Raw genomic sequence first — 24,378 nt, 5'->3', positions numbered from 1 at the left:
ATGATACAAGTGCATTTTAAATTTTAAAAATGACATATTAAATAAATTAAACAAATTAAAAAATTGAAAGAATTAAACCTGTGGTCCGGATGAATTGCATCCACATACTTTGAAAGAATCTAGCGCAGCAACAGCAGTGGCATTACAACGTATTTCACAATTTCCTAAGAAACAGTGAAGTGTCAAAAATAAACTGATGAGTAGATAATGTAATTAATATATTTAAGAAATGGTACGGAACATGTCCAGGAAATTAGAGACCAGTCAGTTTAACATCAACAGTAGGAAAAAATAATGGCCTTTTTACTAAAGGAGAGAATAGAAGAAAATCTAGAAAACAAATATAAAAATGAATGGTCAGCATGGATATCAAAAAGAAATATTTAACTTGACTACGCAAATTGAAATTTTGAAGAAATAACAAAAATGCTCAACGGTGGTAATGCAGATGTGGTTTATCTTAATTTTCAAAAGGACTTCAATAAAGTGCCTCATAATGGACTGATGAATAAAGCCAAAGAATAGGGAATGAGATGATCAGCAGAATAATCGATTGCCAGCTGGCTTCAAGACAGAAAGCAGAGAAAAGGAATAAAAGGCAGTTATTTATTAAGTGTGAAGTGATGCTCCACAAGGATCAACACTGACTGAGACCACTACTGTTCACAATTTTTATTAACGATTTGAACTCTGCATTCAAAAATGCAATTTCTAGATTCGCAGATGGAAACACTACTGAGGACTGCACCAAATTACAGTTCAATATTAATAACCATGAGTATAGACAAATAATTAGCAAGTTCAAAATACGTAAATGTAGTATATTTTGATAGGATGAAAAGGGAGGTCAAATTATTTGGAAAGGGCAAGCCTAAATGGGGTAGATGAAGGGATTTTAAGAGTACAAATATAATTGGCACTACAGGTTAGTCAGGCCATTAAAAACAAACAAACCTAACTACTCTGCTTTATTTCTAGAGAAAGAATTGAAAAGGTTGGGAAATACACTAAACCTGTACCAAATCTTGGTTTGAAGCACACAAGTAGTATGCATCGTTCTGGTTGTCATATTAAAACAAACAGAGGGGTGCAGGAGAGGGTGCAGAGAAGATGACCAAGGTTAACATGCACAAGAATTCACAGCAGGAAAGGACTGACAGGCTAGATCTGTTTTCACTTCAGAAAAAGCTGAGGTGTGGTCTAATTAAACCCTTAGTATTATGGAAGGTTTTGCTACAGTGGATAGAGACAATGATTTTTCTCCTGGGTGAAAACACACCTACAGTCCATCAATATAAAATGGTGATAATGAAATCCAGCTGGGAATTTAGAAGAAACTTCTCTACCAGAAGAGTGATAAGAAGTACAACTCACAACCACAGGATGTAGGTGAAGCAAATAATGCATATGCATTTATGGGAAAACTAGCCAAGCATTTGAGGGAGAAGGGGTTAGATGATTATAACAGTACATTTAGTTGAGGAAATGTGGGAGGAGGCTGAAGTGGACATTAAATATCACCATGAAGTCAGTCCCTGTATTGTCTGTCCTATATAATCCTTATTTCAGAAAAATAGGCACCGAAACACAGTTGCAATGAACAAAAGACAAAATTGTTTCATGTTGGCTGTACCAATTAAAGCGTTTATATCAGTGCTTTCCAACCAAAATTAAACATTTTCAAAACATAGCAGCTGCTTTGAAATGTCATCTCTTTAGTAAACATTCCTCAGGTGCTTACATCAAGTGAACAGATTTCACCTTGGAATAATTTCTATATCCAACAACAGTAAGCTGGAGAAATTATCATAATTTTGATCAAAAACATTATTTGTTCTGGAACTTGTATATTTCAAAAAGAATTTATGGAGTTTTAAACCAAGTGAAATTAGCAACAGCCACATTTAAAAGCTGTTTGACCACTTTTACCATTTAGCTTGACAGTGAACAAAAGCCTTCCAGGTGCCAGCATAATCTTAAGGCTTACTTAAGCAGCTTACTTAGCAGCTTGTGTTACAGCTGGAACTCTCATGCAAGCTTAAGTAATATGTTAACAGCTTCTCTTGAACACTAACAGTTGTCTTTTGTATAAAAAGGGAATCATCAGCCTTTACTAGGTAAAGCACACTTTTGTCTATTTTTATAGCTGTCAGAGGAAGATGAATGAATATTTCTTAAAGGTAAAATGAAACAGGAGCAAAGATAAATGATCCTACCTGGATGATTAAGAAGTGTGTCAAGTTCTTCTTTGGCAACCACCATCCTTAATTTGTCACTGCTATCAATAACAAAAATGATGGCCTGGCCTTCCCTGAAGTGACCATGAGGAAATATTATACAGTTAATACTCTATCACTTTGGTCAACCCATATGAATATTTTGCATTATAGCCAATACATTGTATATATCATTCTAAAATGGTTGACCAAAATTTTGCTACCTCACTTTTAACAACTTTATATGATGGTCATGACATCTTAAGAGTCAGAGATGTATAGCATGTACGGTCAAACCTGTCCATGCCGACCAGATATCCCAACCCAATCTGGTCCCACCTGTCAAGCTAAATAAATGAAGTGGCAACTGTTTGTTCTACATTATCTGCCAATTGGCAGCATTTTCACTTCTGAGTCAGATGCAAATTGCCTACTCAGCTAGTTATTTATCGTCAACCAAAAGCACCAAACGCAGACAAGATTATCATTTTTTTTATCATTGCTGTTTGTGGGAGCACTCTACACATTTATTGACAATTTGCTTTATGAAACAGCAGCAACTTAAACCCATTAGCTTTAAAGTACTGAGGGTGTAAAATACATTTTACAATTGCAAATTATTCCCTTGTATATTGTGACCAAGTTAGCCATGAAAGTTTAGGAAATGAAACAGAAAATATTTAAGCTATTTTAAGCAGCTGAGAACATTTCTTTCTGTTGGCAGAAATGGTATGTGGGCAGAATTACATGAAGCTATTAATTCTGGGGTTTTGGCAATTATTAATTGACAAGTTAACCAAATTTAACAATGTAGCAATGCAAAGTCAGACACAGGTGAAATACTGTGAACAGTTTGGTCCTCTTATTTAAGGGAAGATATATTGTCCTTGGAGGCAGTCCAGAAAAAAATCATTAGGTCGATTTTGGTTATAGAGGGACTGTCTTAAAGGAGAGGTTGAGCCTGTAGAGGCAACCTTACGGATATTCTTAGAGAACTTGACAGGGTAGATGTGAAAAGGTTAGATAGATTACCTATAGGGTGGAAACAGGCCCTTCGGCCCAACACGTCCATACCGACCCTCCAAAGAGAAACCCACCCCCCTATATTTACCCGACTAATCCACCTAACACTATGGGCAATTTAGCATGGCCAATTTACCTAACCTGCACATCTTTGGACAATGGGAAGAAACCAGAGCACTTGGAGGAACCCCACACAGACACGGGGAGAATGTGCAAACTCCATACAGACAGTTGCCCGATACAGGAATTGAACCCAGGTCCCTGGCGCTGTGAGGCAGCAGTGCTAACCACTGCACCACCGTGCTGTTGTTTTTCCTTGTGGGAGAGTCTAACACCAAAGGGCATAATCTCACAGTAAGGGGTCTCCTACATAAGACACAGCTGAGGAGAAATATCTTTCCTGAGGGAATAGTGAATTTGTAGAATTCTTTATGTCAGAGGACAGTCAAGCCTGGTCACAAAGGGTATTCAAGGCTAAGGCAAATCAGGAAAGAAATCAAGGGTTCTGAGAAAAAGGCAGAAATATGGAATTGAGGATCATCAAATCATCCATGATCTCTAAATGGCAGAGACTTGATGGGCTGAATGACCTACTTCTGCGCCTACATCTTATGATCTAAAGGAACATTATTTACTTCGTTAAGATGAATTTTAAACTCCCTTTATTCCAGACAAAAAACAGAACATTTGAGCATACAACAATCAACAACTAATCCATTGATTTAAAAGATAATTCACTAATATAGCACACTTCAGTAGACTTATAACTGAAAACTCATAGGAAAACATAGTGTGGTTGCACAGATGTCTTTTTAGGCAGAACATGGTATTATGATAAGGGGAGATGGATTTAGGATTTCAGTAAGGATATCCTTCCTCAGATAGAGACCAAAACTGTACACAGTACTCATATGTAATCTTACCAAGGCTTGATTCAACTGCAGTAATGCATCTTTACATATGCAATCAATTTGCCTTGAAATGAATGCTAACATAGTATTTGCCTTCCTAATTCTTGCTGCTCCTGCTTGTTAGCTTTTAGTCACTCATAAGACCATACTCCACCATTCAGTCATGGACAAGGACACCTGATCCCTTGAGAAATATTCTGCCTGTATTTTAAAGTGAATAACTTTACAATTATTCATATTATCTTGTATCTGCCACATTCTACCACTTAGCCTGCCCAAATCCCCTTACAGCCTCCTCATAATTTGGATTCCCACCCAGTTTGGTATCAACAGCAATTGAGGAAATATTGTCTTGCAAAAATATTCAAGGTTCCATTTTCAATCCTTGAACAAACTATCACATTATTAACGGATGGAGAGTAATGTCATTTACACTGTTTAATTATTATTCTGATAATCAATTGAACAGCTCTTGTTAAGTATGAACAATCCCTTCCAAATATGCTACAATATTTGAAAACATTGCTAAGTTGATATATTTAGCTATAAGATAAGTGATAATTTCTTGCACATTTTCATATTTAAAATTCTGCAAAGATATAAAAATTTAGATAAAATTGAAATTAAAAAAAAAATCCATTCAGTTTAACATTGAATCAACAGTTTTCTTTTACATGAATGCAGCATCTAGATTGTGGTCTCAGCTTATTCCAACAATTCTGTTAAAAACAACCTTGACTGATATTCCAAAATGTTTTCTCCTGATTTAGTATTTGTGCTTCCCATAAAATTAAAAAGCAAAGCTAAATGATATTTTGAACAATAGGTTTGCCAAGATTTAACTAGCATTGACATTGCTTTTAACTTCCGGTTGGTGGTTATGCAAACTCTGTACATTTTTTTCTATGTACTTTATTGCATTTTGTTCTTTACCCAGCACTTACTTATAATAGTGTTCCCACAGGTTTCGATATCTACCCTGGCCAGACATATCAAACACTGTAAAGGAGAGGCTGGGGAAAAAAAAGAAGGAGCATCATCAACTTGATGTTTGACACACTTGCAAACAAAATAACATGCTTGATTCCCAAATCAAGCTACGGAGACATCAAACTACAAGGTTGTTTTCCATACTGTCAACAGAATACAAGTTCTGTAAAACTGCATTGATTATCTGCAGATAATATTGCACATCTAAGATCACAAGGGAGAATGTTACATGGATCTCCATGTATGTATACTCAGTAGAACTTCCTTTACATCTCATTATTTCAAATTCTGTTATTACAACATCATGTCAACTATCAAACTCCATTATATCAATGGAAAGAACTTGTTTGTTGAGAAAGTAAAGGTTTTATTTTAGAACAAACATGCTGATAAATCTTGTTACTACGAAAAAAAGAGTAAGTTCTAAATCTGGCAAGTAAAATGTTTCCAAATATTACAATTAGATATAGTTAATGGTATTGGACCAATTTTGTTCAGGTTGCTGAGGCATCAAAATGTTCAAGCTCTTTTCTACTTCCAAAGCATGCTCCATATGTGTCACATACAGAAAAACATTCATGTTTCATTAACGTGGATAAAATATATTACTAAACTGTAATCCTATTTAATCCTATCAGTCTATAAACAATTACACAGATAACAAAAAGTGGTAATTTGTAACAGTAACTATTCTAATTTCCCATGAACTTTCTTGATCAGGAAGGTGAGAACATCCAAAGCAGTGCAAACTTTCTTATGTACAGCTTTGGCATTATTGTGCTAAATATGATTGAATGCTAAGAATAAGACCCTCCTCATAGATGGAGCTGACAGCAATGGAACAGAGTTTGGAAGCAGAGAGGTATTTAAATCAGTTGTGGGGGTTGGTGGTGGTGCCAGGTAGGGAATGTACACCTTCCAACCTCTGCTCTGATTAAGTCTGGGGCAAGAAGACTCATGGATGGCCTTCTTTTTCTGAAGCCAACTGCAAACCGGAAGTGGGCAAATAATGTCCATTTAAGGATCTGATGTTCTCCCATTCAAAATCAGCCAGAAATAGGTAGGGGACTCACCATATGGTGGGGCCAAAGGATGTTTTTGTTTTGAGGGAATTAGTGATGGTTGCAGACATAAAGGGGAAAAAAAAGGCTACATCATAAGAGAGCAAAAATGTTAGTTAACATGAGGACCAGGAGGGGAAGTTGGCTGTTAGCAGTAGAATGGGAATCCAGTTGAGGGAGTTGGGGGTGAGTATTATGGACAAGATGAACTCAGAGAGGTCTGAAAGGGAAATAAGAGAGAAACTAGGAAAAAAGATGGAAGTTCAGGGCTAGGGCAGGGAATGCTTTTGAGAAAATCTAGGCTGGTGGATTATTGGAAGAGGAGAACACAATACAGACAGCTGATCTGATGGCTGCGATTTTGGTAATAAAGAGGTCGAAAAGCTCCTTCAGTTTAATTAGGGAGCTATGGTTACAGGAGTGGGAAGAAGTTTAAGATGATAACTGATGTCGGGAACAGAAGCTAGGGGTTATCTTTGCATCCTAGAATAACTCTAAGAAAGAGAGAGAGAGACAGACAGACAGCATGTGAGACTGAGTCATAAAGAGAGTGACATTGAAAGTCTATGTTTGTTGGGAGAATGGGTAACAGGAGGCTAGGGCAGAAGAGTGGAGATAACAGCAAGAGTGGAGATAATTGAACAAATCAATACCTACAAAACATGGCAATCATGGGACAAAGGCAACGCAATTACCTGAATACCATCAAGATTCTAATATTAAAATGTTTGCTAACTATTTACTTATCAAAGTTAAAAATCTATTTCTTCCTATCTGGCAAGCCAAACTGAAGATAATGAAAAACAATAGTACCCAGAGGTCTTGAAATTCTCAATGCTGAATCCAATGGTTGGAACAATATCCTGTACTTGAGCCTATAAAACAATGACACAGATCAGCACAAATTATTATTCCAACAGATGTTTTTCTTGCTATAGTATAGGTTAAAACTGCAGTTCATGCTTCATGTTTTATACTTTTTGTGTACTGCCTTCCAAGTAATTTAAATTTGTATCCTTGAAAAAATATTACAAACAGAACATAACATCTTATGATAGTCTTTCTTGAATTGTATTGCACTTTAATCAATTTAAAGCAATATACTTTCAATGTTATTTAATGCCTGTGATGCACCTTAGGGCATTTCATATCGTTGAAGATGTTATAGAAAAGATGTTGCTGCTATTAGAATAGTAGCTGTATTTCAAAACTACTTTGGAATGGCCCAATACTCCATTTTGATACAAGGCTGAATTTCTTTGTACAACAGGAAAGCTACATAATTAGGTATCCACTTCAAAATGTAGCTCCTGTAAATTATTAAGTCACATCAGTATTTAACAAATAGTTGAAATTGAGAAATGTGAACACAATGTCTATGGTATTTCTTTAGATTGGAGCAGTGTATTAACTTCAACAAATGAACAATAGAACATTAGGTCAATAATTCTACCAGAGCCCTCAAATTATGTTACGGCACAGTTGCAGAAGCATTAACATACTTGAAATAAGTGATTTAACAGGACTTCTAAAATAGCATAGTGGGGAATATTAGATTACTGAATTTGTTTGTTATCATGTCATGGTGCAATTTCAGGGTCTAAGCTTTTTTTAAACGTTTAACTAACAACCATTTAAAAATAGCAATAGGTTTTTTTTAAAACATTGGTATATTTATCAGCACTCCTGAGCACAGCACCTGTAAACATATATAACTATGTATCTATCAACAGTGGCAGCATGCTAATCAAAATTGATGAAATATGTTAAGACTTCTAACCTTTGGAGACAGCAAACAATGATTTAACAAAGTATATGTAGTGTTTTGCAATGCTCCACAGGTGGTTTAGTGCTGGCTTTCTCTTGCAAAACTTAATACTCGCCCCTAGTGTCCTTCTCAATTGTTTTCACTGATACATTCAACTCCTCATCATCCTTCCCATGAAACTGTTATGATTAACTAAATGCTTGCCAATTTTCACATTGAAAAATAAAAATATGAATGTGAAAAAAAGTACTTTTTCATACAAAGAAAGTTGGCTGTTTTCCCCTTATTTACTATTCATTTAGAGGCATGAAATGGTTCCTCGTGGCAGTTTCAGAACAATTTCAAACACAGCAGCTTAAGTATCCTTCCAAAAGATTTTGCCACGCCCATTTATGGTCCAGTAATTCACCATAATAATTGTGATAGTATTTTGTAAACTCATTTAGAAAATGTGGGCTCTGCTGGCTGGACCAGCATTGTGTGTCCATCCCTAAATGCCCTTCAAAAAGTGGTGGTGAGCCGTTTTCTTCAATTGCTGCATTTCACTTGTTTTTGGTACATCCACATGGCTGTTTTTCTTGGGAGAGGGAGTGGTGGCGGTGGGTGGATCCAGTACTTTGATGCAGTGGCAGTAATGGAACATTGACATTTTTCCTAGTCACGGTGCTTAGTGGCTTGGAGAGGGCCTTGAGATGTTGGTGTTCCAATGTATCTGCTGTGCTTCTAGATAGCATGTTGATGGGTTTAGAAGATTTTGTCAAAGGAGTTTTGGTGAATTGCTGTAGTGCATCTTGTAAAGGATACATATTGTTGCTATGAAGCATTACTGCTGGAGGCAGGAAATGCCTGTTGTGCCAATCACCCTGGCTGTGTGTTCTGGGTGGCATCAAAGCTTGAGTGCTGTTGAAGCTGTACTTCATCCAGACAAGTGTGGCATATTACATTACATGCCTAACTTGTGCCTTGTAGGCTATGGAGAGGCTTTGGAGAGTCAGGAGGAAAGTTAATTGCTGCAGGGTAACTAGCATCTCACCCGTTCTTGTTGTCAAAGTATTTATATCTATAATAAAACAAAGAACTGAGGATGCTGAATATCTGAAAGAAAACAAATTGCTGGAGAAACTCAGCAGGTCTGGCAGCATCTGTGTAGAGAAAGCAAAGTTAACATTGAGTCCAGTAATCTTAATCTACAGTTCACTATGAATTAAAAAATATTATATCTTAGATCATAAGTCTTAGCAGGTGAAATGCTAAAATCCCCATGACTCTCTGGCCTAGGGAAGAAATGCCTCTAAGGGATTCATCACTTCATCATACTTGTATCCATTTTGTCACTAAAGTTAAAAAGACACATTTTCACCATGAGGTAATGACAAAATTAGATTGGTCAATAATGCTTCAGATGATGGAACAGTTCACTGAAAATTACTGCTTCAGGCCATGAACACAGATTTCACTTGGGCGAGGCAGCAATGTGATTGTGTTACCCGAGAGCTGTTGACACTTCAACAACAATCAGCAGTCTCAATAGGAAATGGAGCATTTTCAAGTAAACTATTTGGTATATAGAACAGATATAAGTCTCAAATGCACCAGTCTCTTCCTAGAGAGAGGAAGCTTTGTGAACTGATATCTCATTTTAACAGCAAACAATTTTCACTGCAGAAATGTCAAAACTCTGCCAGTTAAGAATGGGCTTGTTGACAAATATAAAAGTAAGTGTTTGTTACCAAACAGCTGATATCTCTGGTTCTTCATTTTAAATGTGGGAAGTAATTAATAACTTTAAAAATATAGAATAAGTAGCAGAACCATAGACAATGTAAATAACAATGATGCAACTTTTAGTAATGCATTATTTTTGTGAAATATAAGAATATATCGTGAACAACGATATAGAAGGCTAGGACGAGGGAAGGAAAAAGAAGATCAGTGATAATAGACAAATGGAAAAGGAAAGAAAGATCTTGTGTTTATTTAGTGTATTTCATAACCTAAGGGCAATCTCCAAATACTTGAGAATGATTAAATGCTTTTGAAGTTCAGTCAGTATAGGAAATGTGCCAGTCAATTTGCATGCAGCTAGGTCCCACAAATAACAATGTCCTAATCACAAATTGATTGGTTTTATTGATGTTGATTATGGAATAACAATTGGCTAAGTACAGGGGAGGAATTCCCTGATCATCTTCAAATACCATGGGATCTTTTACATATAATTGTGGGGTAAATCAGGTTTTGATTTAACGTCTCATCTGAAGGACAACAATGCAGCATTTTCTCAGAAGCATTAGCCAGGAACCCGGCTTGTATCATAGCCTTCTGACTCCGAGACAATAGTGCTATGACAAAAGTCAGTTAATGGTGGTCTGAGGTAAAGAAATAAAAAAAAGTTTAAAAAGAAATCACAGAAAAATATGAAAATCAAGAGAGTTGTTAAAAAAAGTTCAAGTTTAAAGAGGCTCAGAGGAATAAAGTACATTTCCTCTAAGAACTGGTTAATAAGATTACTACAATGTGAAAATGAAAGTTGAAGACAAGTGCCTATGATTTGCAAGGTGACATTAATTACAGACTGGTGCTGATATGCTTTCATTTAAATGCACATGCCAATCAAACAATATAAAATAAAACTTACATTTGAAGGTTTTAGGCAATTAATTATTGTTGTTTTCCCACTATTGTCCAGTCCCAAACACAACACGTGAACCTCCTTCTTCTTTAGACCAAGCCAGCCAGCTAATTTGTCAAATAGCCCCATGGTTTCGAGTTCAGTTGATCTAATTACAATTAAATGACAAAGAAGAATGAATTTTATAAGAGCTTGAGAATAAACAATAACTTTGTTAAGCAGAAACTTTTAAACAAAGTCACTTAAGTACAGTGGCCACTCATAAAAATTAAGTAACTAGTGTGGTTTACATGAGGAGTTAATATATTATTGTAACAATTACGGTTTAATGGATTACTGAGGAATAGCCGACATTGCAGCAGAAGCTGATTTAATTGGGTAATATCATGAGCAGACTAAGGTCATGGATCACCCTGCAAAAGCTTGACATAATGCTGTCCTTGAAGCACATCTCTTCCTTTAGAATGTGTTTAGATCAAGTTTAAAACGTTTTTATTTTTATATTTTAATTAAGCATAACTGAATAAGAGGCATGTCATCAAAAATCAGAATGTATTAACTTGCTAAATAATAAAATTGAAACAGTTACTATTCCATCTATATGGAAATACGCACCATTTCTATCAAAGAAATCAAACAATAATGCATGATTGTCTCAGCCCTAGTATACTGTAAAGATGTATGTCCGACAAACAATTTAAGGATGCAGTTATACTACGACTTCTCATCTGAAATCTGGAATTTAGAATGTGATTGAATATCAAAGCAACCTTGTCACATTAAGATCACAGAGTTCAGAGTCAAAGGAGTATGCAGGCACAGTTCTTTCTCCCTGTGAATATTATGATTGGGAGAGTGGGCAGTGGGAAAATTATTTTTCTATACTGTTAAAAGGATTGGGAGAACTAAATGGTATACTAGTTAGACACAAGGGCACGGCTATTTTACCTTTAGGAATTCAACTCCAAACCCAGATGTATAGCATCCACACTATCAGAAAATGTCTGTTCTATGTTAAATGAGATAAGCGCATGAATGAACTGGATTAGACTCAGTTGTTAGCGGGCTGTATTACACAGTAGATCTTCAACTGTTTTGCAAAGCTTTTTAAAAAAAAATCCATACCAATACAGCAAAACAATTTCTGGTAAGGGTCTTTCTTTCTCAAAAACACAGAATAAAAACAATTAGTAGCAATTTCACAGCAGTCTCAGAAAGTGAGACTGGAGCGTGATTGAATTCAACTTTTTTTACACATCTGTATTAACTAAGCAACAGAAACTCACAGGAGTGAAACATCTGGATTCTGCTTCCAAGTGCCCAATACTCCATCTGGTAATGGTTGATACAGATGCAGCATATTGGAACTGGAAAGTGTTCCATTTCCAAGAACCTTAATCAGGATAATGGTAGCTTGGGCTACAGAGGGTGGAAATGGCTGTCTAGTATCTTTAAAGCTAAAGATCACACAACACCAGGTTATAGTCCAACAGGTTTATTTGGAAGTAATAGCTTTCAGAGCACTGCTCCTGTGTTGCGCGATTTTTAACTTTGCCCACTCTTGTCCAACACCAGCACCTCCACCACATCTTTCAAGCTAAAAAATACAAAGCACCAGTAGGAACTTAATTTAAAACTCATTGCTCATCTTGCATGTGTCACTTTAGTGCACTTAGGAGCAAATAATCACTGAATTATTGTAGTGCTACTAGTCTTGCTTTTAATAAATCAGATTATCTATTCTTTTAAAATTCTGTGGTTCCCAACTGTTTGTTAAGCAGTGTAAATACAATTACATTAAAACAAAATTTGGCTTAAGGTCTCAATGACTTCTTGAATCAAGCTCTGCAACCAATTCACAACATAAAACCAGACTTCTTAAACTGTTAATGACTACAAAAAAAGATCTTGAGAGAGAGGAAGTGGTTTTTTTCGAGGTTCGTCCTGAGCAGCTCTGTGACACAGGATTCTGTGTTCTATGGGCTGTTTCCCATGATGCACACTGAAACAAACAACGACTGTGCCTGGAGGACCATCAAGTCAGTGAAAGACACTCTTTGGTCTGACTGAAACTTGTTCCTTGTATAAAGAATTAATCTCAACTGAGTGTTGCAGATTGGCAAATTCCAAGATACAGAATGATGTGCTGTGGGACACACAGGCACACTGAAGGAGTGGGGAATTACTGCCATTCGGGTTTTGTTGTCAAAGTATAATGAGGAAAGTTCAGATGTCACACCCCCTCAATGCCTCAAAATGAACATAAATAGATTTCTGCACAAAAAGAGTCTTTTTTTTTTGCAACAGTAGAGAAATTGAGAAATGTCAAACTTACAATGTTTGGCTTGCTTTTCTTCCTCCAAGGACTGTACAGATATGATTTAGAGCCTTAGTATGTACTTATAGATAACTTTAATGTGTAAATTATATTTTCTAAATAAAAATAACTACAATTTGCTTGTCACATGGCCATTGATAATATCCTTCATGAAATTGGTTACAACATCACATTCTCTTCCCAATCAGGCTTATGATTAAAAAAAAGTGTTATCTATTATTCATAGACAACATCACAAGTCATTCTGAGGTAAAATAGATTTGTTCATCTTTTATAAATTAAATTTCTGGAAGCGCAAAAGAAATATGACCTGATGACCCTTCACCATGAAGCAGGTTAAGATGTATGTAAAAGATATGCATCTAGCAGGTAGAAAGGATAGCTGCAGCAAAGGGGAGATCAGACAGCCTATTTAGGAAGTTGTGTGCATTAAACAGGACAGAAAGCCAACAACAGGGGAGAGCAAATATTGTAAATTGGATATTTTTACAGTTGCTTCAGTTTTGCTACAGCCAAGTAAGCAATTTAGTGATATTTATAAATGAGGCCAGATGAATAATAATTGGTGTTTCTGTACATTTAAAACTACAGTTAATCTAACTGAGGAGGTTTTGCAGGAGTGTTTTATTCTGCTGACAACTATCTTTACAAATATGACTGCTGGGGAATGCAACTCAAAAGGCTGAATCCATTGAGTAGAAATATGGGAGAACACTGTACCCAAAGCCAAGCTAGAAAACTTTGCAACTACACACGGTGCCATATTTGGCGAATGAGATAAGAGTATCTTCGTTGCATGAACTAAAAGTCTATTTATCTTTTCATGTGACAAATCATTTGCCTTTCATTTCATATGTAACTTGCATTGTGTGCGAATCCAAAACTAAACGTGACAAAAAGTGGAAACTCCTGAGTAATTTCTTCATTTGGAGATTATTTTGGCTTACAGTTCCCCTTGGGGATCATAACACAGTTTCTTGACACCAGCCATAATAATCAGGACAACAGGCTTTAGATTAGCAGGCAAAGCAGATTCAAACTACAATCTTGTACATGACACAAAAGTTACATAAAATCACGAAATCAGTATAGCAATATATAATCGAAATCAACATTCATCTTTGCACAGAATTCCAACTCACGGGAATCACTTTTACCAGTTGTGAAGAGTTACAAAGGTGCCAAACTTTTTTCTCCCTTTGTTCCTCTCACTCATCTAAAAGCACTGAATGCCAGAATGAGGAGGCTAGCTTCACTCAGATCTCAGTCACTGCTGCTTTGAGCTACTCATCAGAAAATGCTACCTTTGACTTATAAAACTGGTGTTAATGTGTTTATAGTAACAGTTCTGAACTAAAGTTTTTATTTGCCTATATCGGTCTTGATTTGTATAAATACCTTTAGTAGAGGGCTGGTTTTGTGCAAAAACCTTTATCGCTGAAAATTTTCATGTGCAAAAACATCAGCTTATAAATGGTTAAAAGAAAATGTTGAAAACATTCAGCAGATATTGCAGCATCTGTGGAGAAAGAAACAAGCATAACATTTCAGGTAATGAATTTTCATTAGAAAATGTTAGAAATGTTTTAAGTGAGAACCAAGGCAGAGCAAGGACAGAAGGGAAGACCTGTGGTAAGACAGAAAACTGGAAGAATCAACTGACAAAAATGATGATGACGCAAAGCAAAAGCAAAGTGGTAATGAGACAAGAAAGATGAATCGACAGAAGATGTGAACAGAAATTTACAGAATCATCACCATCACTTGTAATCTGAAAAAAAAAGGACTGATTAAACTCAATGTTGAGTCTAGACGTTGTGAAGTGTTCAATTAAAAAATAAGATGTTATTCCTGAAGTTTTAGTTGCATTCTATTGATTCAATGGTAGTGGGTAGTGATAAAGAAATTAGAATGGGACAAGGACAAATACATCTTCCAAGTTACACAGTAACTTATATGTACTCCTTTATAATTAACAAACATTTTCAATCTGCATGATGCTCTCAACTCTACATTATGGGGGTCAAATGCAGATTCGAAGACTACTTTGTGGAAAACCTCCATTTGTCCTGCAAGCATGTATCCAAGCTTTAGGCTGTCATTTTCATTTTCCACCGTTCTCTGGCCTCAACCTCCTCGACACTTCCAACGAAGGTCAATATATGCTCAAGGAACTGCCTCTCAATGTTTGATTTCAGCATTGTAAAGCGTCTAGGCATGGAGTTCAACAAGCCGAATAGAGACCTCTCATTTTACAGGTAAAGATTCTGCCATTCTTGTTTATGACTGCTCCAGATCCAATAACATCTCCTATTGTTCCTTCAGTTATTTAACCTCTCCTGTCTTTCATTCTATCAGAGATCTTTCCTTTTCAGTGGTTGCCCTCAACTTTTTTTCTCCTTGGTAATTGCTTACGACCTCCTACGTCTTTAACATTTTCCTTGTCTTGTAAAAATGTCATCAAACTGAAATGTTAATTCTATTTCTTTTTCCACAATACTGCTTGATCGAGTAAGCATTTCAAGTGTTTTCAGCTTTTATATCAAATTTTCAACATCAACAGCATTTTGCTTTTGGAATTAAATTCAGTTTTTTTAAAAAATGTAATCTTCCTACCATTTCTTTGGTTTTTGTAATGGAACTTTATTTGCCTTTTTTTTTAAATGGAGGGGAACAGGTTTTGTTGCTGAATTGAATGGAACTCTCTCCCACTTTAAATTTTATGATAAAAGCAATAAAATCAGAAACTGGCATTGACAAATCTTAAAAACTCAGTCAAAAGTTTTAAAAGGAGATATAGAAATGTAGAGTTCATATTTACATTTAATATGTTGGTACTTGTGTCCTAATGGTTTTAAAAGAAATCAACACCTGGTCTAAAGAATCCCATCAGCAGAAAATGTTTTGAACTGTTGAAGGTTGAATCTGGGGCCAGTTGGGTCTTAAGCCCTGAACTGTACAAGAAGAAAGTTTCAGCTCTGTACCAAAGGAAAAACTAATGATCTTTCATGGTTCCCACAAACTCCAACAGGGTGCATGACAGGGATTATTAATGGGAGTAACTGGCAAACACTAGCATATGTTCCCATTGACCTACTATTTCTAACAGTTAATTTCATTAAAAAGTGCACTTATTTGTTAGTCTGACTGAATCAACAACTGGCCAAGCTAGGTTAATGCAGCAATGTCAAGGTCTATTGCAACTTGCAACATGAATGCATTACAGGATTTTTAGTTACTTAATAAAATGTTTTGCAGGCAAGAGGAAATGTCATTTTCTGGTTACTGGTTAATTTATTACTGCGTTAAAAGCATAACATGATAATCCATGGAATAGGTTTTCAGCCACAAAACAGGAAACCTGGTCAGACAGAAACAGAAGGTATTATTCGCCCTACACAATATAATAACGTATCTCAGAAAACACAACAGACTAGTTAATGCATTCAAGACTTTCTCATTCACGAGGCGTCGACCAAATACATGAAAATATTTGTCATACAAATCACTGCCAATGATATTACATCCTAATCATATAATTCTTGACATTGCTTTCAATATCATTAAAAGAAATTACCATTACCATAGCCAGTATCATTATAGTACTTTATTGGCACGGCCACATAAAAAGTGGAACTTTCAAGAATTAGCATAGCAACATATCTAAGACAATAAAACATATTTCAAGATGCTTGATAAAAACATTATAAATCAAAACCTGACTTTAGCCATACAAAAATATGAGGCTACAAGACCAAAACGTTTGGTGAAAGGGCCAAACTTTAGGAAGCGTCTTTATGGTGGTGAGAGAGACAGAAAGATACTGAGAGAATTTCAGTGCATCAAGTCCGAAGCAAAATGTCACTATGGTCACCAAAGGTGGAACAATTAAAAATTAGGGGTGGTCAATATGCCAGAATTCGAGGAATGCAAATATCACAGCAGCTGGAGGAGATGACTTCTGATGCTGGAGGAGATGTCAGAGATAAAGTACTGGTTGTAAACCAAATGCATTTCTAGGGTTATTCTTTTATTAATAATAATAGACTTATAATGTGCCACAAATTAGAAAATTTAATCAATGATACTGTCATTCATTACCATGAACCTCAGGTTTACAAATATTGTTATCATAGTCACCAGCTGAAGCAAAGGACATATTATCAATGTTTGTCGAACACACTGCTATCAAACCGGAGACCAAACATCCTGGTGGAGACCAATAAGTTAAAATAACCAAATTACAGAAACAGAAGCCAATTATCAAAATTTCAATTACAATTTTTACTTGGACAATTAAAGCACGGGCAGCATGATGGCATAGTGATTAGCCCTGCTGCCTCACAGTGCCAAGGACCCAGGTTAGATTCTAGCCTCAGGTGGCTGTCTGAGTGGAGTTTGCATGTCCTCCTCATGTCTGTGGGGCTTTGCCTGGGTGCTTCAGTTTCCTCCTATATTCCAGGGATGCATAGACTAAGTGGATTAGCCTTGATAAACAAGGGATAGGACAAGAGTCTGGATGGGATGTTTTTCAGAGGGTTAGAGCAGATTTGCTCTGTTTGCTTTTACTTTTTTTCCTCTTCTTTCAGGGTTTTTTCCTTTACTTACCTTCTGTGGAGTAGAGTGAGCCCAGTGTGTGGGAGAGCAAGCCCAACATGGCGTTGAGAGAGGTTCCCTGGCATCTGCTGCAGTGCCAATTGTGGCAGAGATCGAACTTACCTCCTGGAGAGAGCTCAGTTGTAGAGGCAGCAGTGGTGACAGTATTGCGGCTTCATTGAGTTCGGAATGTGGCAGTGATGTGGGGCCCAGAGTGTGGACTTTGGCGGTCGGTGGCATCACAGCTCATTGTGGTCTGGAGCATGGCAATGACTGGGGGCCTGGATCAGGACTTTGACGGCTGGAGATTGGGTCCATTGCAGGAGGAGCGAGCCCAACGTGGCGATGGGAGAGGTTTCCTGGCATCTGTGGTGGTGGCGAGAGCACGCAGCCCAAGGTCTCTTGGACAGCAGGTCAAAGCGGAGTAGATCGAACCCTTGTAGAGAATGGATCCCAGCATGGCTAAGCACTTAATACTGAGCTTTATTTCTTTATTTTTCTAATTAATCCTAAAAGGACTATGATGTTTAACGTTTAGCTTTGTTTCTTTATTTTTCTACTTTGTACCTAAGGATTTTTATCCCTAGGTACCTTTGTACCAATGATGGTATTAGAACGGTGACCGTACGCTTTTCACTATTCTCATGTATTTTGGTACTTAAGTACATGGTGGCACAGTGGGTGGCACGGTGGCACTTGTGGGCGGCACGGTGGCACAGTGGTTAGCACTGCTGCCTCACAGCGCCTGAGACCCGGGTTCAATTCCCGACTCAGGCGACTGACTGTGTGGAGTTTGCACGTTCTCCCCGTGTCTGCGTGGGTTTCCTCCGGGTGCTCCGGTTTCCTCCCACAGTCCAAAGATGTGCGGGTCAGGTGAATTGGCCATGCTAAATTGCCCGTAGTGTTAGGTAAGGGGTAAATGTAGGGGTATGGGTGGGTTTCGCTTCAGCGGGTCGGTGTGGACTTGTTGGGCCGAAGGGCCTGTTTCCACACTGTAAGTCTAATCTAATCTAAAAGAAATTCTAGTTCTGCACTCTGGAATTCTATGTTTCTATGAAATTGAACATGAATGAATGGTCACAATGTTTTCAATAGAATCATAAATTACATTTCAAATTGCTGATACAAAGATTTACTAGCAGTTCCCCATAACACACGCAGTACTACGTTCACCCAAACGTTCCTTCAAAACTGTGCATTCCTCAAGTAGAATTCAATTCCTTAAAATGGCTGAAGAATTGGTGGTAATTTTAAGATCCCTGCTGTTACTTCCAGTTTTCTTTTCTTTTTCTGCTATCTCACAGAGAACTGTCCAGAGCCTGTCTATATTGCTCTGCTGCTGAAATCTAAGCCCCAAAGAGAGCTGTGTTTTCCTTTTAGATTCAACCAGCCTCCATTTCATTTGGAATCCAAGGACACATGAAATCATATGTCACAACCAGGGATGCCAATTCACAATTGGCTTTCCCAGAAACCTTAAGTTTGTCCTGCCTTCTCAAAAATACAGGCTTTTAAGCCAAAGTCAATGCAGTCAACAACTCATACATATCTCCTCGGTCTCTCAAACTGAGAATTTCATCAGAAAAATCACATATTTCACTGTTGAAACAATCTCACTCCAACTTTTAGACTTTTCACAGCTTGTCGACATTCCCACCATGCAACAGCAATATGCCAGCCAGAATTAACACTCGTTAAACATCACCTTAACACCATAACTCATGTCATTAATATTCACATTACCTTCCTACCAAACTTGCCAAACAAGTTAGATATTGAGAAAATTCAATAAGGAAACTGCTGCCTGTACATGGTGAAATCAATTTGTCTCTTGTTCTGTATGGTGGCTATTTAGCTGGTATGGTACCTTCAGCAAGTCACTCTACAAACTGAGGCAGAATGGATGCACAATGCAGACATGTCCTCCATTATCCACATCCAGCTATTTATGAAAGTGTGCTTAGCTTATATCTACAGGTTCGTCAATGAGTGCTCGAACATTTAATAAACACTTTTGCTTCTTCTATGCCTGAGTCAGATCCCTTCCACCAGCTATGATGGATCTTGCTGTAGGTGACATGATGGTCACCATACCTACCTAAATCGAAACAAGTTAGATGTTGGAAGCAACAGCAGGCCCGCACAGAGGTCGAGGACCATCAGCTGAGGGAGAGGTCACAGCTGCAAGGTCCCTTAGAATAAAGACAATTTGCAAGAGGCCCAGAGTTTACAGTCCCAAACTCCATTTCCTGGTGATTAGCAATGCATAGCGCTGATGCAAGCTTTGTACGTTGTGGGACACTGTGATGGAATTGTGCTGGATGTTTGAGCAAGATGTGAGGGTTGCAGGTGTGGGAGGTCAACCTCTCTTGGTCACTATGAAGGTCACTGAGGCACTGAACTTATAGGTGACTGGCTTCTTCCAGAGAGTGATGGGGGAACCTGCTTGGGATTTCTCAGTCATGCACCGACAAATGCATTGGTACAGTAACTATTTCCAGTGACACAAGGTCACACTGGATCATCTTGTTTGTCTAAGATTAGGTTTGCGCTATAGCAAAGGCTGCAGAATTTGGGAATATAGCTGCAGAATGCTATCGACTTTATACCCATGGCACTGAGAGGACTATATCACAATGTGGTTCAATTCATCTACAGGAAGGGGCTCCAGTTGATCAACTATTATTTCCTGGAGGTCTGTGTCCATTACCCTGGATGCTGCTTTGATTGCTATATTCTGGGGAATTCTCAAGTATCTGGTATTTCAGGACACAGATATGTTGCTGCCCATACCTTAACAAGGGCAGTGGTAGAGAGAGCAGAGGGATGCAGCTCTTGGACTGGCCTTGGGGAGGGGGTGCGGCTTCCCCCCTGTATTTCCTGGAGCGTGAGCGCCAGGGTACGTGATGTCCTGGGAGAAAGTGAGGACTGCAGATGCTGGAGAGTCAGAGTCAAAAGGTGTGGCGCTGGAAAAGCAGATCAGGCAAGTTAACGTTTCGAGCATAAGCCCTTCATTAGTAATGTGGACTGGGAAGGGGGCTGAGAGAAAAATTGGGGTTGGGGGGTGGTGACAGTGGGGATAGGGGAAAGAGCAGGGAAGGTACCTGGGAAGACAATAGCTGGATATAAGTGGGGGGTAATTGTGATAGGTCAGTGGGGAGGGTGGAGCAGATAGGTGGGGAGGAAATGAACAGGTCAAGAGAGGGCAGTGCCAAATTGAAGGGTTGGATCTGGGATGAGGTGGGGGAGGGGCAATTTAGAAAGTGGTTGTCGATATTGATGCCACGTAGTTCAAGGGTCCCAAGGTGGAAGATGAGGTGTTCTTCCTCCAATTGTCATGTGGTCTGGATTTGGTGGTGGACAAGGCCCAGACCTTCACGTCCTTGGGGGTGTGGGAAGGGGAGTTGAAGTGAGCAGTCACAGCATAGCGGAGTTGTTTGGTGCGGGTATCCCAGAGATGTTTCCTGAAGCGGTCCGCGAATTGGCATCCTGATCCCCGATGTAGAGGAGACCAGATTGAAAGCAATGGATACAATAGATGAGGTGGGTGCAGGAAAATCTCTGCCGGATGTGTAAAGATCCTTTGGGGCCTTGGATGGAGGTGAGCAGGAAGGTATGGGTGCAGGTTTTACACCCCCTGTGGCAGCAAGGGAAGGTGCAAGGTGTGGATGGTGCATTGGTGGTGGACATGGATATAATGAGGGAGTCACGGAGAGAACGGTTTTGGCAGAATGCAGAGGTGGGGATGGAAACATTTTTGGTGGTGGGGTCTGATTGTAGGTGGCGGAAATGGAGGAGGATAATGCACTGTATCTGGAGACTGTTGGGGTGGAGAGTGAGGACTAGGGAAGTTTTATCCTTGTTGAGGTTGGAGGGTGGGATTCAAGGGCGAGGTGCGGGAAGTGGAGATGTGCTAGAGGTTGTGGTTGATCACGTGAGAAGGGAAATTGCGGTCCTTTAAATAGGCGGCGATCTGGGATATGTGGGAGTAGAATTGCCTGTCCTGGGAGCAGAGGCAGAGGAATGAGAGTAAGGGATCACATTTTATTGGGGAGGGGGGTGGTGGTGGTGGTGGTTGTGGGAGCAGGAGAATTATCCTTTAAATAATTGAAGCAGGCAACAAGGTACAGGAACTGGCAACAGGGCTCCGAGGAGGACAAGGACAATGAGGTGGATGAAGCTGACCTTCTCCATGACCGAGTTCAACTGCAACAGCAACAGCAACAACAAGCAGACATTGACAACTGGTTCCAATAGAACAAAGCTGAGTGCTGCATACAATTGCTAACTGAGTAATCCTTCAGTCACAATTTCTAAATTTGGTTGTCAATGTAGCACCCTTTCAGCCTCTGATAGCTTTGTTTTTGTTCACTTTTGCATAAAAGCTCACATTTGCGTTTTTTATTTGTCTGATCATTTGTCTGTATGTGATGCTCCCCTACTAGATAATGACACAATGCAGCCCTACAGGGGACAAGGCTAGTGCTTTCTGTTTAGAAAGAATGTACTTAGGGGAAGGTAAAGTGTGGTATGGTGATTAAACAGTGACCTGCATGACAGAATGGGGATGTATATGTGACAAATGTCAGCTCCACGTGCCAGTGTGGCTTTCTAACGGATGTGACATGACATTGTCAATGAGGGGCAATAAAGGATTATCAATGCGTCTCCAGGTATAGACCAGCCTTTCAAAATTGGCACAGGCACAAATGATGCCAGTCTTTGAATTGATATCCAGTGAGTGATGAAACTGCTCGGAGAACAGTCGAAGGCCAAATGAGGCAGAAATCGGACATGATGGAGGTCATGGGGGTGGGGAACGCAATTAGGTAAGATATGGCAAGAAAATACACTAAACCCCAAGGTGAGAAACTCCAAAAAAGAAAACTTGATGCAATGCAGACTCATCCAAAAAAAAAGTTAGCTTCAGCCACATGTTTTTAGAGATTTGACAACACCCAGCAATTACCTCACCATCTGACTTTATCCAGTACTTCTTGTGCACCAATTTCTTCAAACTGAACATTGAGAAGATCAAATCCACTGTCTTTAAGCCTCATCATGAATTCGGGTTCTTGGTCATTGAAGTCATCCATCTTGCTAGCCACACTGAGTTTGAAATGATCAGTCCACAACCTTGGTATCCTTTTAGTCACTGAACTAAGCTTTCACTCCTATGTCCTTTTCTTCACAAGACTGATCTCTGTAATATCACCAGCTTCTATCCCTCCATCAACTGATTTACTGGTGATACTCTCAGTTGTGCCTTTGATAACTCGAGACAGCTCTTATGATATTCTGCCCAGTCTCCGGCCTTGCACCTTCTGTAAACTTGAATTTTTCCAAAATTCTCTTGTCTGTATCCTAACATGCACCAAATTCTGTTCACCCATTTACTCCTGTGTTTGTCTACTTGACTGGCAATGCCTCAATTTCAAAATTCTCACCTTGGTTTATTTAAGTCCCACAATGTCTCTAAACTCAAGCTCAATAAGTGTTATTGGTATGTTTATGCTCCTCCAAATCTGGCATCTTTTGCATTTTTCTGATTTTTGATATTCCACCATAGATGGCAACATCTTCAGCTGCCTAGGCTCTAAGCTTTGGAGTACCAAGTTTAAAACCACTCCTCCTGCCAAGACTGTTTTCAGCAGTCAAGAATACATTTTGGAATTTTGAAGACAATCATACACTGTTGCACTTCCACATATGAGCAGCGCCAATCAACGATCCCACAATTTTAGTCCCACGACCACCCTTCAGCTTATTTGGAAATCAACAGGTTTGGGCTCTGGGGGAATATGGTCACAAACTGAAAGTTAAAGTAAGGCAGTTCACAAAACCTACCTCTTTTGGTCACCTGTCCTATTATTTCCTGTTGTGGGTTGAGAGTAACATTTATTTGATAACATTGCTGTGAAATACCTTGGGAAGTTTTACTACTTGAAAAGGTGCTGCATAAAAAAAAGGCTGTTGTTATAATGACATTGAAGATGACAGTGATGTAACGGATTGTGATAGCAACGGTTAATGTTTTAACGGTAATAGTTTCAGCAGCAGAGATAGTGCCTAAAGCTGCTGCCGCGGTGATTGTATTGCTTATGAATCGGTTCATCCGACTAACCAGTCAGACTTGCAGCATTCCTCCCGCACTCCCATCCACTCTTAAACTTACTACTTTATGATTCAGGGATTGCAGTACACGGGTCGTTCTCTGCTTCCTGCGGTAATTCTACTGCATTCCTGGCACGGGCAACATCTCCTCCTCCGTCAAAATGAAAACAGCTGCAAGCAACTCGGGGGTGAGTCACAGACAGCAGCAGGGAAGCAACCACATCCTCACCCACGGTCTGCAGCTCAGGGTCTCTCCTGGAAGCCGAGGCCCGGTTGCTAGGGGCGAGAGCTTCCCCTAGCTGCAACACAGGGAACCAAGCTTCCTGTGACGTCACCGGATATGGTTCGCATCGTCACAATGGGTGAGGTCCAATCAGCGCTCGGCGCCGCACTATCTCCGCCCCCTTCATCCTGTTCAGGTGGAGCGGCCCCTGTTGGTATGTTGGGGTACAGCCTCTGTCCGGGAGGATTTGAGTTTTGATTAATTTATTGTCTCCTGTAATTGTTACAAAATACAGTGGGAAGTGTTGTACAGTGTCGCCGCTCTAAGGCGTCATCTTAAATCAGTGAAAAAATAAAGCAAAATATAGAATACAAAAGCAGAACAATAGTGAAATAAAGAAAAAAGTGTTCAAATTTATAGTCCTCAGTGATAAGTGCTCAGCCATGGCCCTGGTGGTCGGGCATGAGTCCTCTCTGCCACGTTGCTGCCATTGGAATGAAGTTGCC

At 38.9% G+C, this 24,378-nt stretch overlaps 1 protein-coding gene across 2 annotated transcripts in view; it reads right to left on the bottom strand.

The window, feature by feature from the left end:
- Positions 1 to 23,974, bottom strand: part of arl6 (ADP-ribosylation factor-like 6) — a 34,823-nt gene extending 10,849 nt beyond the window's left edge. The window contains exons 1-6 of one of the 2 annotated variants that reach the window (XM_060833031.1): positions 23,711 to 23,974; positions 14,338 to 14,458; positions 10,608 to 10,749; positions 7,015 to 7,076; positions 5,095 to 5,163; positions 2,217 to 2,311 (exon numbers count right to left, since the gene is read on the bottom strand). In XM_060833031.1, coding sequence (XP_060689014.1) covers positions 2,217 to 2,311; positions 5,095 to 5,163; positions 7,015 to 7,076; positions 10,608 to 10,730 — 349 coding nt within the window. In that variant the 5' untranslated portion in view covers positions 10,731 to 10,749; positions 14,338 to 14,458; positions 23,711 to 23,974. The remainder of the gene's footprint in view (positions 1 to 2,216; positions 2,312 to 5,094; positions 5,164 to 7,014; positions 7,077 to 10,607; positions 10,750 to 14,337; positions 14,459 to 23,710) is intronic. The other variant, XM_060833030.1, reaches the window with a different exon arrangement.
- Between the last annotated feature and the right edge of the window lie 404 nt (positions 23,975 to 24,378).

This window comes from Hemiscyllium ocellatum, chromosome 12 (genome assembly GCF_020745735.1).
Source record: "Hemiscyllium ocellatum isolate sHemOce1 chromosome 12, sHemOce1.pat.X.cur, whole genome shotgun sequence".
NCBI lineage: Eukaryota > Metazoa > Chordata > Chondrichthyes > Orectolobiformes > Hemiscylliidae > Hemiscyllium > Hemiscyllium ocellatum.
Note: the sequence above shows the minus strand (reverse complement) of the source record. Positions and strands in the feature narration are given on the sequence as shown.